The sequence below is a fragment of the Vespula pensylvanica genome, chromosome 10 (genome assembly GCF_014466175.1).
Source record: "Vespula pensylvanica isolate Volc-1 chromosome 10, ASM1446617v1, whole genome shotgun sequence".
Lineage (NCBI taxonomy): Eukaryota > Metazoa > Arthropoda > Insecta > Hymenoptera > Vespidae > Vespula > Vespula pensylvanica.
This window is the reverse complement of record NC_057694.1, coordinates 4,064,127-4,081,290: the sequence shown is the minus strand read 5'-3', so window position 1 is coordinate 4,081,290 and position 17,164 is coordinate 4,064,127. Positions and strand designations below refer to the sequence as shown.

The 17,164-nt window shown below is 38.2% G+C and overlaps 1 protein-coding gene across 4 annotated transcripts in view; it reads left to right on the top strand.

Annotated features, from left to right (window-relative positions):
- The window catches only part of LOC122632651 (nephrin-like), a 272,598-nt gene that overhangs the window by 221,110 nt on the left and 34,324 nt on the right, over positions 1-17,164 (top strand). For all 4 annotated transcript variants that reach the window (XM_043819739.1, XM_043819738.1, XM_043819741.1 and 1 more), the window contains 5 exons: positions 1,368-1,458; positions 1,549-1,661; positions 3,750-3,916; positions 10,224-10,368; positions 13,899-14,029. In XM_043819739.1, the coding sequence (XP_043675674.1) occupies positions 1,368-1,458; positions 1,549-1,661; positions 3,750-3,916; positions 10,224-10,368; positions 13,899-14,029 (647 nt within the window). The remainder of the gene's footprint in view (positions 1-1,367; positions 1,459-1,548; positions 1,662-3,749; positions 3,917-10,223; positions 10,369-13,898; positions 14,030-17,164) is intronic.

Genomic DNA, 17,164 nt, shown 5'->3' with positions numbered 1-17,164 from the left:
AACGAGACGGTTAAAACGCAATCAGGATGGGCGAGTATCGTGAATAACAATGATTCCAAGCTAATCTAAGAGGCGTTACGCTATACGTACGGCGCACTTTCTACGGAGATCAGCTTGCAATTTTAAGTGTTGCTGCGAGCGTCCTTTCGCTATATCCTGGACCTGATTAAATTGCTATTCCAGCAGCCAGGAAAGCCACGTGAATAATAATGAAAGCTGCTACATCGAGAGATATCCACCAGTGCGGCGTCACTTTTTAGACACGACGAGAAACTCAAAGCAAATCACTCGCGATACCTTCGCTCATACAATTTCTCTCTGATTATACCGTGAAACTGCGTTCTGTCGCCATCCGCGTCGGCATATCGAAGCGCATATCGTGGAGATCCTCAAAAACAATGTTTTCAAACAAGTACGATCGATTTACGATAAATAATAAAAAAAAATTAGTTGACGTACGATTAATGAGTATCAAATGAGTCGAACGACAGATACGTCGCTTTTTAATTAATTCTTCAATGAATGTACGATATTATCGGACTTTTCGTGATACGAGAGTTTACAACTTTCACCTATCAAGCCCAACATTTTTTGTTTGCACTATCCATTCGCTGCCTTCCTGTGCTCTAGGATATCGGCTAATTTAAAAGTTGCCATGAACTCATCCGCCGTTTAGTTACTTCAACTATAGCTCTTGCTTGGTGTACACGTTATCTCTCCCACTCTTTACTTTCCTATGCCGTACTCTCGTACACTCCTATTTCATTTCTTTCTCAATTACTTTTCAAAAAAGTTGCATTTTTTCTGTTCTCTGTCATTTAAATATTTATGATTCAGCAGCTCTCAATTTTAATTAAAACCAAATCGTTGTTTACCATTGTCGTGTGTTACAGTTAAAATAATAGAATATAGACAGAAATAAAAACAATCTCATCCGATTGAAAATTATTGTACGAATGTTATGAAAACTCTCCTTTAATAGCATTTCTCTTTAAATTTCAAATTCTCGTTAATTTGCGTCCCATTTCCTTTGAAATCAAAGCAAAGCTTTCCTTAATCTAGCTTAGAGATCGAGAAGGGAATGCAAGATCGCATTGAAATGTATTTTCTATACACCAACATTTGTCTAATGACTTCGCTTTTTGATCTTCTCGTTAAGGCAACTTATCGATTGTAAAAGTTATGATTGAATATAATGATTGATAAAAATCCCTTCCTTTGGTTGGTTTATTTTTATTTATATGCATTCAACGTTAATATGTAGCATCGATCAATTATCAATATTTACGCACCAATAGAACATCCTAATTTTTCTATATTGTTACTAATAAAATATAAAAATAATACAATTCTTTTACTGATGACAGGTAAACCCGAGCCTATGGTTAGATGGCTTATTAATGGACACATCAAAGATGAGGAGTACGAGAATAATGCTGGAGACGTCATCGAGAATAAGTAATTGTTTAAATTAAAATATTTACTTACCCAGTAGTTAATAAAATTTTTGTGAATAATATACAGGAAGACAATTCGTTTACATTTCAGGCTAACGTTGCAACCTATTACACGATCGGAACTTGGCGCTAACTTTACTTGTGAAGCACACAATACGGATCTAGTAGAACCTAAGTTAACTTCTATCACGTTGGACCTCAATCGTAAGTAAAAGTTATATCTCATTAACTCTTGGATAGGTACTGAAAGGAAAAAAAAATTCTATTAGAAGAACGAACTAATATCGTTAAAAGAGTATTCGAAAGGAATTAAGTGTAATATAATTATTCGTTCTTTCTCAAAAACCTTGTAAAATAAAACTCTTATAACAAAAGAACTTACGAAAGAAGAAAGAACACGGAAGAAAAGGAGAATATAAAAAAAAAGTAGAAAAAACAAATAAAATAAGAATTCTTATCGGTCAACTAACAAATCAGAGGCCTATCTTGTCCCGCATTAAAGATAAAATCTACGAGACAGCAGAAGTGGGCCAACATCCTTTACTTCTTCGCCGCTGTGAATCGTCTTTAAGGGAAGATAAAGGAAGATAACACGAGAAATGTATTAAATCCACCCTCGAGACCCACCCAACGATTCATTCGTCTCTTTCGAAGGAGAGTTGCGAGCCTTGGAAGCAGCGGCGTTCTCCTTGAGACTTTTTAGAATCCTTTCTTTAGTTTGAGCTGAGAAGAGAAATATGGAGAACCCGATTTTCTTTTTAAGATGAGAAAAATACGTTCTAAGAATTATTCGTATTGTTTTGTACCGCTTTTATAAACGAAACGAAAATATGTATTCCTATTTGATAATTTCCTACGTATTATATTACGTCTCTATGACCTCTTTTTCCATGTGTTTTTTCACAACCTTTTGTCTTATTATCCGAACGGGCATGTTTTTCACATATAACAAACAAGTGTAGTACGCGCTATTTTTCCTGAAGCAGAATACACTTCGAAAGGTATTGTACGAGTTTTTTCCCTGGTACCTCAACTAATAATGCTTTCCTTGATTTTTTTTTTCGATCGTAGAGAAGAATAAACGACACACCTGAATGATCCACGCTAAATCATGGGCGTTGTGAAAGTTACGATATTTTTCGAAACAGCTCCGGTGAAATTGAAGACCCGTTATCGGTAGTAGGAGCAAGCGAGAAAGAAAGAAAGCAGAGGCCATCATAGTGGCGGATGAAAAAAAAATCAGAGCGAAAGCGAGAAAGAGCGAAAAAAAGGGCAAAGAGAAAAGAGGTATAGAGATTGATCGACGCCTCCCCTTTGATTTTCGCGACCTCGACCAAGTGGCCATGTATCTACCGCGTATTCATTTCATGCCACTGGACGAACAAAAAGCGAGAGAGGAAATTTAAAAAAGAGCAAAGAGCAGACAGAGAAAGAGAGAACGGGAGAAAAAAATATCGAGCGCAAGCGAGACAGACCGATCGTGAAAACGAAATCTGCGAAATTGGAGATTGCAAAATATCTCTCTCTCTCTCTCTCTCTCTCTCTCTCTCTTTCTCTCTCTTTCACACACATACACACCGTCTCCCTCTTCTTTTATTTTAATCATTCTCGATACATATGCAATGTCCAAAGAATTAAATTCAAAATCATTATAATCGTTCGATATCGACAATTGACTATGAAAAACAATAATAAATTATTCTTAACGTTCGATTCTATTTATACGGTCGCACTGGTAAAATCATTCAACGACAACGACGAATGAACAATTCGCAGGAAGCTTTACAAGTGCTCATCTCTGGAATAACACCATTAAGCCAGATAGTAGTATATGCAATGACGAAAGTACCATCGATGAAGCTCAAACGAATGAAAATGACAAATGATCGACCAGAGTTCAATGTTTCTGAACGAATTTCAGCATTCGCATTGAACTCACGTAGAACGCCCTCATTTATCCACCTTAATTATCGCGCCTGATTAGTATTGATCGTTGATGTAATTGCGAAGCACAGCTTCAAGAAAAAAAAAGGAAAAGAATGATTGGCAGATCAAGTTAAAATAAATTACGGCAAATGGTATTAATGAGAAATTTCTTGCTAATTATGGAAAAATATTTCCTTCTAAAATAACAAAGTGGAAATAGGAAACGTTGATATCCATATTTAACGTTAATTATTTCATTTATTATCCTCGATAATAAGAAATTATATCTATTATCGATCTCGTTTTACTCGATATAACGCCTCCATTACTTATAAAAGTAACTCATCCTTTTTGATATCTTTGCAGTGAAACCTTTAACTGTGGCCATACGAAGACCCGGAAAAAAAGAAATCGGTAACGAGTCTTTACTAGCAGGAAGGCACTATGGGGTGGAATGCGAGACCACCGGTTCAAGACCACCGGCAGTAATTACATGGTACAAAGGACGGAGAAGACAGTTGAAGCACACGACGGTAAGGATGGAAAGTAGAAATAATGTAACCCAAGATTAGAAGTTTCGACCTATTGGGAAAGAGAGAGCGGGTGGACAGGAAAAAAGCGGAACATTCTTTTATGCTTTTTCAGGCACCCACGAGACGTCGCATCGTATACCTTTTGTCTGCGATTGCAAAAGTAGCTTTTTGCACATTTTCTTTCTTTCTCTTTTTTCTTTCTCCCTCTTTCTCTCCCTCTCTCCACCTATCTATCTTTCTTCGTATTATCGCGATCGATTTCTTTTTTTCGATACAGAACAAAACTAGTCCGTCAAATAAGTAATTATTGATAAAACCAAGTAGCATCGTATATCACAATAACTTCTTATTAAACGATTATCTTCGTTGTCACTGATCGATTCGAGAAAAGTTTTAACGATATCAAAAGTCGTAATGTCGTTTTCGATTTGCCGATACACGAAATCGTTCGGCGGTCACTGCCTCGTCGACCAGCACGTTGATCTTCCGTCCTTTAATTTCTCTCCAAATATTCTGACGTACTTTCAACGAAGGATTTGCGTGTATTTGCAACGCAAAGAACGAAAGGTGATCTCTTTTTTTATCGAGAAATGATTAAAATTAGGGAGAGAGTAGGGAAAAGAAGATTTCCGAAGGATAGGTAACAACCGTACATCCATATTCATCGGAAGGTGGATCGTTAGTACATCTCTTGTTTTAAATAGAAAAGAAAAAAAAAAAGATCGAAGAGAATAAGGAAAGGGTATCGAGATGCGACACCTCTAAAGTACCATCTGCCATGAAGTATCTTCTGGTACAGCGCGATCCACATTACGAGACAGGTTGTCCGGTAACGAGGCCATCGATCCTTAACGAGGGCCTCCCATGACCGAGGTTACGCCTTTAGGTGCCGAAGAGATCTCTAGACATAGTGGGAAGATCGTGGCCGCTTCGATTTTCCAGTGGCACTCCTAAGAATTACGAAGGAAAGGACTTGCCAAGGAGAGAGGGAGGAGGTGCCAGAGAGAACGCGCTGAGAGTAAAAGGTACTAAGAGGAGGATGAGGAGAAAGGTCGAAGCGCCCGAGGAAACCGATAACTACAATCCCCCGATCACGAATCTTTCCCCTGGGAGAGATCTTCCGAGAGAAACAGAGTCAAAAGGGATGAGAGACCGAGATGGAGTAAGAGGGAGATGAACGCGAAACGTAGGACGTACATGCGCATGCGTACTCTTCTAGACTAGACAACCGGATAAAGAGAAAGAGAGAGAGAGACAGAGAGATAGAGATGGAATGTGTGAGAGAGATAGCACTCTTTTTCAACGGATTCGATTCTCCAGCTTCGAGTCGCACTCGCTTTTGAAAGGGAATCGAAAGGAACGGCTAGCTTTGAGCTTTCGAGGTGCAACGATTGAATTAACGGGAGCCGCACCTGTCGGATCCAGATGTTTTCATTGGTAGTATGCTAATTGCCAATTAAGCTATGCCGTTTCAACCAGTCCCATTCTCTTTACATTCACTCACAATCTTTAACAGGACTAAGCGGAATTTTATACGAACGTTTAGCAATTATAAGCGTATAAACAAGTTTTTTATTTCCAAGAACGAATCTTTGTAAAGATATTCAAAAGCTTTCGTATCAACGTAGGAAAAAGTTGTTAATATTAATGATAATTGTATTATTAATTAAATATTAATAAATAATATAAAAAATGATTAATTTCATTTGTTGAACGAATTACGCTAGTCTCACGTCTTACACGATTATATTTGAAGGTTTAATATTTTTTTCAAAAGCAATATTTTTTTACATTTTTTAGATCAAATCGATTTAATCGATTTAATCGTGTTAAATCCGATTCACCTTTTACATCGCGAAGAAAACTTTAATTTTATCATTAACTAGTTCATTCATCGAAAGAAACTTTAGTTTGAATTTAAGATCAAATAAGATTTAAGCGAGCGTTCAACTTCGCTATCCTTTAAAGTGTCCGACAATGTATACTACGGACGAACATGACCACAGAATCGAGCTTTTATCCTGTGGGAATATTCAATGTTACCTCATAATATATGTATCGCAAAGAGCACATTAGCGTTGACTTCCCAAAGGGCTAGCTCGGTAATAGTGGTGAAAGGAAAAGCTACAAATCTTTTATGCGCGTCTGTCAAACGTGTTAACAAATTTAATATAGTGTCAAAAGAATTCAAAATCCCCACAAACACGTTACTAAAGAATTTCCATTACGGCACAATTGTACTTACGATTAGAAAATTCGAAAACGGAATGCTCTTCTAATTCATACGTTGTTTCGAAAATGAAATTATTATTTCTGCTTAATCATACTCATTAGAAATTCAAAATCGTCGTTGACCCTAGACTAAGTATTCCACTTTCATATCATCCTAGTTAAATTCCAACGATCCCAAGGGATGGAACATTTATCGATAATTCAAAATTACAAACGTAACTTTCGTACATGGTTGAGAGTATATGCCGAAACTGTCCTCGTTGTTGGCTCCATATCATACTGACGAACGACCCTAATTAATTTCGTGTAGTTCATTAACAACTCTCACGATTGAACGAGTAACATCGGCCAAAGTATCGATCACTCCTACAATATTGAGAAACATTTATGTCATTTACTGGGAGCTCGACCATTCACGATGCATTCTTTTATATGATACTAGAAACTAATTGCAAATTATAAGCGATCGATCTATGCTTAAGGTTATATTAAGCCAATGACAATTAAATGACGTAAAGAAAAATGAAATTAAAAATAGAGCAGCTACGAAACAGGACAATCGAAAACGGCGCACGTTCCGAATGTAAATGCAAATCTCGAGATAAGCGATCGACGCGAAACATTAACGAACTCTTAGCCACGTCGAAGGAGTAAAAACTTAAGGACTCAGCGGGAACGTCGTCGAAGAAGAGGAACACAGACGGCTTGGGACATTACCGAGTCAGCGCTTAATTCGACCCGTTAATTTCAAAGTACGAACAATTAACGAAGAATCTCGGGCGTTTCGTTCGTGACAGGCAGCACGAGCGACTGATAAGGGCTCGTGTACCTCCAACCACAGTCTCGTTTTCAAGAACGACGTCGAAGGTGCCGACGTGCCTCTTTAAAATTCTCCCTGGCGTCTCTCCTAAGTACGAGATAATAAAATATAAGCCCGGAGCAGGAGCTTTGAGCACGGCAAGGGAAAGGTCTAAGGGGTTCAAGGGTTCGAAGAGAAAGGGTGCGCTCGACTCGACCGTTGTAGAATTGGCCGCGTTCGAGGAAGAAGGGCTTGGATAGAGGCGAGGATAGATATTAACATAAGCAGATCCTGTAGCCGACGGATCACGTATAGCACTTCTACCGTATTACCATCCTGATTATCCTATAGCCATCCACCTCGGTGTCTTCCGTCCTTCCTCCTTTGCTCTTTGTTCCACTATCCTCCCTCACCTGCGGGAGGACACGCATGGAGCCCACGGAGAATGGAGACGTGCGCGCAAGACAACCGCACAGAGGGGGGGAGAGAGAAAGAGGGAGGTAGAGGGAGAGAAAGGGAGTGAATTTCGAAGAGCGAAGCGAGGTAAATCCGAGGATATAGTAGACAAAGCCGTATTCCTGACTCGAGATAACGAGGATGCCATATAGCTATCGCAGAAAATATGATTTTCGAAAATCCACGGAAACGCGTGTGCCGCCCTTCTAAGCCACCCTTTAATAATCAACTCTTTACGTAGTCAAGACACTTGCTTCCGTTCCTCTCGTCAACTATATAACGCGACAAAGAAGAAGAAAAATAAAAGAGAAAAGGCAACGTGAAAAATGATAGCAAGAATTCGTACGTACGCTTTACTATTTTTCGTCTTGAGATAGGTCGACTAGAACAATTTGATTTCTTTCGTCGAAAGGATAAGAGAACGAGAACTAGTACAATTTTCGTGCAGATGTTGCACATAACGGTTGCTTACGAGCTGGCTCTCGACCTTAATACAAACCAAAATTAACTATACTGGACGTAGCCGTATATATTTTTCTTTTTCTTGTATTCGTGGCAACCGTCATCTGCCATCTTGCACCATTGAATTAGTTTTTTTTTCTTCTTCATCCTTATCCTTTCGCTACCTACTGTTACGTCTACAACTTGTTACGGTTTCCGAAATGCGTTCCGGATGACCCAAGGAATTGTTATTTTTCTTAAATTACGTTCGCTTCGTCGTTAAGGTAATACCAGGGAGTAGTTGGAGGGGCAACTACAGAAGGTGGAGATCGAGAAAAGGAAAGAAAGTATGAACGAGAGAAAGAGAGACAGAGAGAGAAAACGAGTAAAAAGATGCTTTTGTAAAACGAAACCCTCGTAAAACTCGAGTAGGTTAATGCGAAGTGGAGGGTGATACAAGGAAAGAAGAGAAACCAAGTGCAGTAGGAGCGAGGCAACGGGTTGAGCGCAATCGGACTTTGAATACGAAATTAAAAATGTCGAGTACAGGCAAAACCGTCGAGTTAAGGACGAAGATCTCGACTTTCGGCGTCACTTTTAACTCCTGACCCGTCTCTCTTTCTATCTTTTTACTCCTGTTTTCTTCTTTACTCTTCTTGATTACGAAAACATAGTAAAAAACTGATAGCGGTTCGCTGATATCTCGAGTATATTACGAAACGTTAAAAAATTTCGAAAATTGCAGACACAAATAGACTTTTTAAGTATTTCTAATTAAACGTTACTTCCGGTACCGCTGTCATAAAGGAGTCGTCGTACATCTACTAACTCGACTTTTCCACAATTCACTTCACAAAGAGTCGTTTGTGTTTTAATGAGAATTCTCCTTACTAAAGTTACATCGGATTCGCGATGAACTTTGTACGAAAGTGTATTTATTCGTGGAGAAAATATCTCAAAGAATTTGAGATTGTTCTGAACTGTCTCAAGAAATCTTTCGTGTTCTCTTTGATAGAATCATTGGTCTTTCGTCGATTCTCTCCCATTCTATAATCATTCGAAAGAAACTCCTCCGACTTCTACTAGCAGCTGGTGATCGTGAGCTTTGGCTTATATATAAACGGTGGAACGCACTTGCAAGAGAACAGAGTCCGACACCTTCAGCGAGTTCCTTAACAAGATATTCCACTTGGTAACTGGGACTTCTGCTTCAGCGAAAGCGCACACACATCTTTCGTTAACGCGTATCGTGTACTCAGTCTGTCGCCTGCTACTCCTTCGTCTCTCTTCGTCGCACCTCGCGCTCCTTACCATCCTTAACTCTCCTCTTACATTCAACAACGAAACCACCGTGTTTAAATTTGGTATACACATTTGCACGACGGAAAGGGCTTGACAGATAGATAGACATTCGGAGATAGAGAGAAATTTATCGAGTCCCACGACACGAATTGTACAATTAATTTTGTTTGTTCTCATCTGCGATCTATTTAACTATTCTCCTAAATAAATAGTACGATTTATTTATTTTTTGTATATTTGTTCTACGAGAAATCATCTTCCTGATAATACAAATTAGATGGTATGATTATGTTAATCACATGTACCCGAGAGAATCGATAAATGAATATTAAGTTAGAGGCAATAGAGGGAAATAGAGCAAATGCAATATCCTAGTAAATGAGTTCATCGAAGTAAAAAAAAAAATTTTAATGGAAACTCCAAATCCGTACATAAGGTTCATATTCTGGTTAATGGTGCGTTAGCCGCATAAGAGGTTCTATGTATCGTAACGTGGGAAAGCATTTTATGTCTAGTAAGCTTTTATGCTATAAGAAAATATACCTCGAAACACCAAACAGTTTTTAATATTATTTAGCAGTTTATAGATATATAAAAATAATATTGTTTGCAGTTCTCTCCGATTACAAGGGATCTCATATAGAAGATGCTCATAATCGAATAGTTGACCTTAATTTAAATGCAACAAACTCGATGCCAAACACGCTTAAATTTTTTTATTCGATATTAAACGTGAGCTATAATGGATGCATACATTATTGAAGAAATGGCTGATTATAAAAATTCTTAATAACGTTTACATCGTTGAAAATTGTTATAAGTTTAATAAGTTCAATGACAGGTCAATGACACCGAGCAAATTAAAAAATTCAAAGAAAACGCCATAACGATAAATCGTATATACACTATTCGATAATGTTTAATTGCATCGATTTATGAACATTTTTCGACGTTAAACCTATGTAAAATTCGATAATATTTAATATTTAATATACCTAATATAATATCTAGGATATTACATCTCTCATATCAGTAATCACATAACAATTTCTTTTACTGCGTTTTTATATTTTATAGGAAGAGAGATCCGAAAATCGTACGGTTAGCCTAGTGGAATTCGAACCAGGTGTCGAAGATCATGGGAAATCAATAACCTGCAGGGCAGAAAATCCAAATGTGACGGGACTCTTTCTTGAAAAGTCATGGAAGATCGACGTTGTGTGTAAGTATACGATATTAAAGGGAAAAAAAGTGGTGGGATTAAGACAAAAAATAAAACGTAGAATAGAAGTATGTCTGACGACGCATGCATCGTTCAACTCATTCAAATCAAAAAATGTGTTAGTTACCCATTTGAAAATGATTCCAATTTTGACATGGACTACTATGAAAAATTGTCGAGTCAAATTATATGAAACACGCGGGACGTCGTAAAAACGTAATTTTCAACAGGTACGACACGTTGCACCTTGAAAGATATTATTGATCCACGCGAACGTCGTAAAAAAAGAAGAGAAAAGAAAAGAAAAGAAAAGAAAAGAGAAGAATAGAAACGGGAATCAGCCGTTTTCTCATCGGCAATCTCATCCTCATTCGCAACGCGTCACCGAACCGACCGATTTTACGAGCTTCTTTATTTCATGCGTCGTGCGAGCGAGCGCGCGCGCGTGCGACAGCGCTACTTTTATTGCACCAATAAAAGGATCTGCGCGAGATTTCTCGCGAGCTACAGCAGAAATTTCAACGAAGAACCAGCACCCTCCACCTTTCAGTCTTATATATCGCGTTTCCTTAACGCAAGAACGTACTCTATTCCCTTGCGATCTCTCGGTGAAATGTCGTAAAAAGAAACGAGAAAGAAAAGGAAACCAAAAAAGATGGGAGATCTCTCAACGAGGGTGACTCGTAAAGTGAAAGGAACCTGTCTATGAATTCGGACGTTCTGATTGATCTACGAGCGACAACTCCATTTCTTTCGTCTTCAATTCCTCCTCTGATCCCTCCCCGTCATCTTATCCTCTCATGCTGCTTCGTAATCCTTGCCGAAGCTCCCTTTATGACGTTCCGATTCCGGCTTGATTTTAGAGGCTTGTTACGTAAGAATGGCGATCGGTAACCGATTCGATCGCGAGCTCTCGACAGAACCGCCTGACGACTTACTTTTACGAGTCAGACGATTTTCTGGAAAACCGATCGTTCGTACGCAAAATACGCGATCGATCGTTCACATCTCGTCGAACTTTATTTTTTTGTGCATGATTAACTCGACTATTTATCGCGACTCGCGACAAATCTGACTTGGCAAATGAAAAGAGAAAAAACAAACGAAAAAAGAGACCTTTTTTGCTTTTTCTCCTTTTTTCACTTTCATCTTTGAGCGAGTTTATTTCAAATCAAAAATGTTGACGAGTGTATAGATGAATGCATCCTACAATGAAGAGAGGGAGAATATCGATGAGAGTACGAGTACAGTCTGTCGGCGCGTTCTCTTTGATCTACCGACGACAACTCCATTTTTTCGATCCCGTTTTGGAAGCTCAACTATGTGCATATACCTCCTCCTCCTCCTCCTCCTCCTCCTCCTACCCGCCCCTGCCCCTTCGTGACGCCTCTTCAGCGTAATCTTTCGCTCCGAATCCCATGTTGATCTCTCGATCACTTATTATACACGAATGACAGCTCATTGGTCGATCGTACCGTTCGAAATGGCAAAGGCTCGACGACACAAAAAGAGAGACAGAGAGACAAAACGAACGTCGAGTCCTTTTTTTACGAGGACCTTTTTATTTATCATAGCGACGCGCTATGTACCTACTATGTAGGTCCGCTCGCGATACATACCGGGTGGCAGCCGTTCCACGTATATCCTCGTTGGACGCACGTCGATCCCACCCCTACTTCTACATGGAGGCCAAATTTATCACGTGACTACGCTCATCCGACCTCGTAAACTTTACGTTCCGACTTGTCGAGAGTTATGGCGAGCCTAGCGATGAATATTGAAATGAAGACAGACGTCGGAGAGGAGCAAGGACATGGAAAGAATAATGGCCGTACTCTCCTTCGTGTCAACGTTGTCGAGAAAAATTTCGATCGATCTTCGAATTCCTCCTATCCTAGCGATTACTCTCTATCCAGGGTAATAGTGAAATTAATATTTTATCACCGGGAGCAGGATTTGTAGCTCCTAGGAATAGTATGACTTTTAATTTCTTTTTATCTCCTCACTGAGCTCCAATAATACTTGCATTTTTTTGTCCATTGCATAACCGTGTCCACTTGGTCGAAAAGGTAAGCGAAAGAAGAAAAGAAAGAGAACAAAAGGTACTGGTCGTGATCTGTGAACGAAGAAAAGATATCTACAGAAAGAAGAAGATGACGTTATGTCACGTTTTCAATTACGTTCGCTGTCCCGAAGCATCCTTCAAATTATACTCGCACGAGAAGTCATTCGGCTTTTCTTCACCGATGTCGTCGTTCTCGTTTTCGTCCTCGTAGCCGTCCTCGTTGTCGTCCTTGTTGTCGTCCTCGTTGTCGTCCTCGTCGCTCAATTCGCAAAGAACGTTCAGAATGAGAAAAGAACGGGACGGAAGAATTTATTGTTAGTCTGAGCAAAAATCTTGACGAAAAAAGGAAAACTTCCAAACGGATGGCGTATACAGGAGAATTACCGAAGAGAACGCTTCGCTGTGTTTGTCGAGCCAGAGAACGAAAAGAAAGAAAAAAGTGGAAGAGATGGAGAAGATAGCTGACGTGATCAAGCTAATTAATACTATTTAAAAGGAGTACATGCCTGTAGAAAAGATAAGCAATGATATAAAGAAAGGAAAAGAAAGAAAATTTATCGAGATACAGCATAAGGTCTTGCAAAAGGACTAAAGAAAATGCTGTAAAACAGACACTGAATAAGACACAACATCATTAAAGTAATGAACTCTGTAAATAGGAGATATGTACGAGGAAGAAAACAAGAAGAGAACGGAGAGTCTATTTTTTTCTCGAATACTCTAAAAAAGATAAAAGAAATGAGAAGACTTGAAAAAGGAGTAAACAATCACTATCGTTTTCATATTATTCTTTAGTTAATCATGTCTATTAATATGAATACACAAATAACATATTATTGAAATTAAAAGATAATACCCATCCATCCATCACTTTTTCATTTTCCCTATTTATATAAAACCAGTATAAGCTCGCTATATTCGCGAAAGTGATGGACGATTGCGAAAAAAGCAAAGGACGACGATATTTCCTATCGAAAAGAAGGATAGACAGGTCGCACCCGTTCTGCAGGACGAAGAGGACGGACGTGCCCCTTAAGCTGATATCAGGTTGATGAAATTCTACGAGGGTGGAGTCCGCCCAAACGATAAAACGTATCTAAGCCCTTCATCCTATTCCCTCGCTATGAGGAAAAATAGTAGAAGACGTGCAAGAGGAACACTCCATTTCCTACGTGTCCCATAACAGAAGTTCGAGGGTGTTGCCTGTCATGACTAGTCGTATGGCTACTACTAATTTTCTTCCAACCTATCCACGCGTTCCTCTATTTTTTCCACTTTCATTCTCTCTACGAATGAGCAACAATTTCTTATGTCTTCATTTCTAACTATACAAATATTTAATGAGGTTCAAATAATTCTTTCAACGAGCTTTCTTATACTCCGCTCGCTTTTTTCTACAACATACGCGATAAAATGAATTACTTTACAATGAAATAATAAATGGGCATTCTCGTTATCTTTACAGATCCTCCGATCGTGTCATTAAATCTCGGATCAACCCTTAGTCCGGAGGATATCAAGGAAGGCGACGACGTTTACTTCGAGTGTCACATTAGAGCCAATCCACCCTGGTCAAAGTTAACATGGATACACGACGTAAGAAACGTCTATTATAAATCTTTCACTTTTTCATCGTTAGATTCAAAGCGTAAACACTTTCAACGATCCGAATTTGCGAATTTACACGCGATTTCGTCTCTTCTATTTGTTATAGCACTTTTGAAAGTTTATTCACGTATCGATTGTATTTTTATCCGAACGTAATACACCTGTATTACGATTGTATGGCATAGCTACGGAAATGCAAGAAAAAGGTGAATCCGACATAACAAAAATGAAGCAGCATATCCGGATCGTCGGAATGTTCGGAACGTCGATAAATTTCAGTTCTCCGTTCTTTAAAAAACAATCGTATCCATTAATCTCGTCAATTTTTACAAGAAACACAAAGTACGAACGATCCAAATCGGATAATCTTCTGACAACGAATTGGTCTAATTTATCTTCGAAAAAACATTTATTAGAGAGTTGTTGCATCGATCCACCTATACGTTTCACGAAATAAAATATCGCATTCTTTGTGTCGCGACGCGCCAGATTTTAACATCCACTGGATAACGGCAGATACTTTCCTCGATCTATTTCTCTTTTAAATCTAGGTATCTATCGAAACTTTATTCGGAATTATTTTCGACCATGTGTGATAAGCATGACAATCGCAAATAAATCGTAAAATTTTATGTTACGAGTATACGTAAGAGTTGAGACTTGTGCATTCAAAAACAAAAAAGGAAATAGTGAAGCATGGGTCTTACAAAATCCATTATATGTTAGATATATACGATCGATCTCCTATTTTATAAAAATCTCAGTAAACAAGTATGTTAAATATCCATAACATAACGATGCATCTTGCAATACAAGCAATTATTTAAAATGGTACTTATATACCTAATATCTTAATTCTAATCACTATCTTTTTTATAATTGATTTACTCGTCTGATAATCATGGCTAATTTTATAATGTCCTAATTTCTTAAGTACTTCAATGAAATTTCGTCGCCACTTCGGAAAAAGAAGAGAACGATATCCTCCTGGGATTTCTAACGAGAGACTCATTTCAAACTTTCCTCTACGTTAATTATAGAAATTGTAATCTATTTCGATTGGTACTTATAATTAGCAGCAAATATAATAGATAAGATCGTATTCTTATAAAGTCTTTAGTGACAATTAAAGAAAATCTTTCACAGAATGCAAATCCTAAGCTATCAAGAACAAATTTTCCCTATCTCTCTCTCTCTCTCTCTCTCTCTCTCTCTCTTTCTCTCACACACACATATACAAGCTGTACGCTTACTCGTATCTTTCCTGAATTTTAATCGCCTTGATCGCACATCGAAACGCGACACATAACACTAAACGTTAATTTCGATCGTGTTATTACATCGTGAGAAACCATAACGAAAACTTTATGTGAGATCCGATTTTCTGAGATTCCTGGATATTTAAATGTATCATAAAATTTCATGATTATATTCTTCGATAACTTTACTTCGTACTTCAGATATTACTTCTGTTTACAAAAATAAATGTAAATCGTGAAGCTACGAATCTCATAACAATCGTAGCACTTATGATATCTTTAAGAAGAGAAGGAATATATCACAATATATATTATTTCATATGTATATATGAGAATAAGATGATACTAATGGTTAAAAATAACAGATATTAGCATAAAGTAAACATACATTCGAGGAGTTCGATACGGCAGTTGAATAACGCAAATAACAAAAGATCTTTTAACTATTCTCTCTTTTTGTACTCTGAGAGATCCTTACTTAACTTAAACCCGTCAAAATAGTAACGATAAATCGAGAGCAGCATAATCGTCTCGATTCTCACGATTACGACTTCCGTTTCCAAGGTTTCGTTTTAACTTGAAGTGCATTATCGTCCCTCTTCTTCGTAGCGCTGGAAGTCATGTCCTACCTACTTCTCTCTTTCTCTTTTCTCTTTTCCTCCTCCTTTCCATACGCCAGGCGACCTTTCGTTGGATATGCGTCGTAGCTTGCGAAGGATGCAGAAAACGGGCTAACGGTGAGCAGGTAGCAGCTGCTACTGCGTAAGAGATTTCCGTCGAAATTGCATCTTAAAAATATGATCCGACTTCATTCTGTAGGAGCACCCGGCTGCCGTAATCCCGTTGCCCTTCTTTCCCCTTCTCTCTCACTCTCTTCCTCTATCTATCTATCTATCTATCTATCTCTTACCTTTATCATCTATAGTGCATTGGAGCTACCCTTAGACCAGAATCTCTTGCTCCTTCTCTCTCTCTCTCTCTCTCTCTCTCTCCTCTCTCTCTGTCGTCTCTCTCTGTCGTTGGACTCTTCGCATCGCTTCGCTCTCTTACACGAAGGATTCTACCTCAAACTTTCTCGACCTCGATTTATGCTTTAACCGTAAAACCAGTTCGTAAAACTGGTGCGAGTAAACCGACGCGATCAACACGAAAGGAAACGATCCACGAATCAAACACGTCGTATCTACGCAAAACGAATTTCCTCGTTTCTGTCATTTTATCTCTGATTCTTTCTTCCAATGTATTTCTTCGACCTCCAAGAATATCGTTTCGAGAATAACTACGATAAAGCTTTATCAAATCATTAATATTGTTTCTGAATTGAAAAAAAATTCCTAATGATCGCAATAATTATATTCGAAACATTAATTTTGAAGTCGTCGTTGTTCGTAGAAAGAGATTGATATTATTCGTAAAATGGTATGTTCTTCATAAAACATCGGCATTATCGGAAAACGATATCAACGCGTCTATAGACTATCAAATTTGCACCAGTTTAGAATAACATGTATACCCAACATTGACCCTTTGTCACGCGAATATAATTACTTTAACGTTAAAAAGTGTAGACCGATAAAGGAAAGCGTGCCACGTTTATACGCGGCTTTGTACACGTATATAACATGATATAAAAAAGACAAATTGCTGGTGATTCCGATTGAAAGTATGATACCTACGAGAGTTAGTACGTACAAATACGAAAATGAATTTTAGCTACGGTAGAGAAAATTGATTCGTTATCAAATTATTACTATACCAATGGCAATTTCGCGAATGTCCTCGGTAACTAACAATTCTCCAAAATTAATTTAGGACCTATAATGTTACGAAGCTAGCTATAATTTTCAGGTGGATCGATATACAT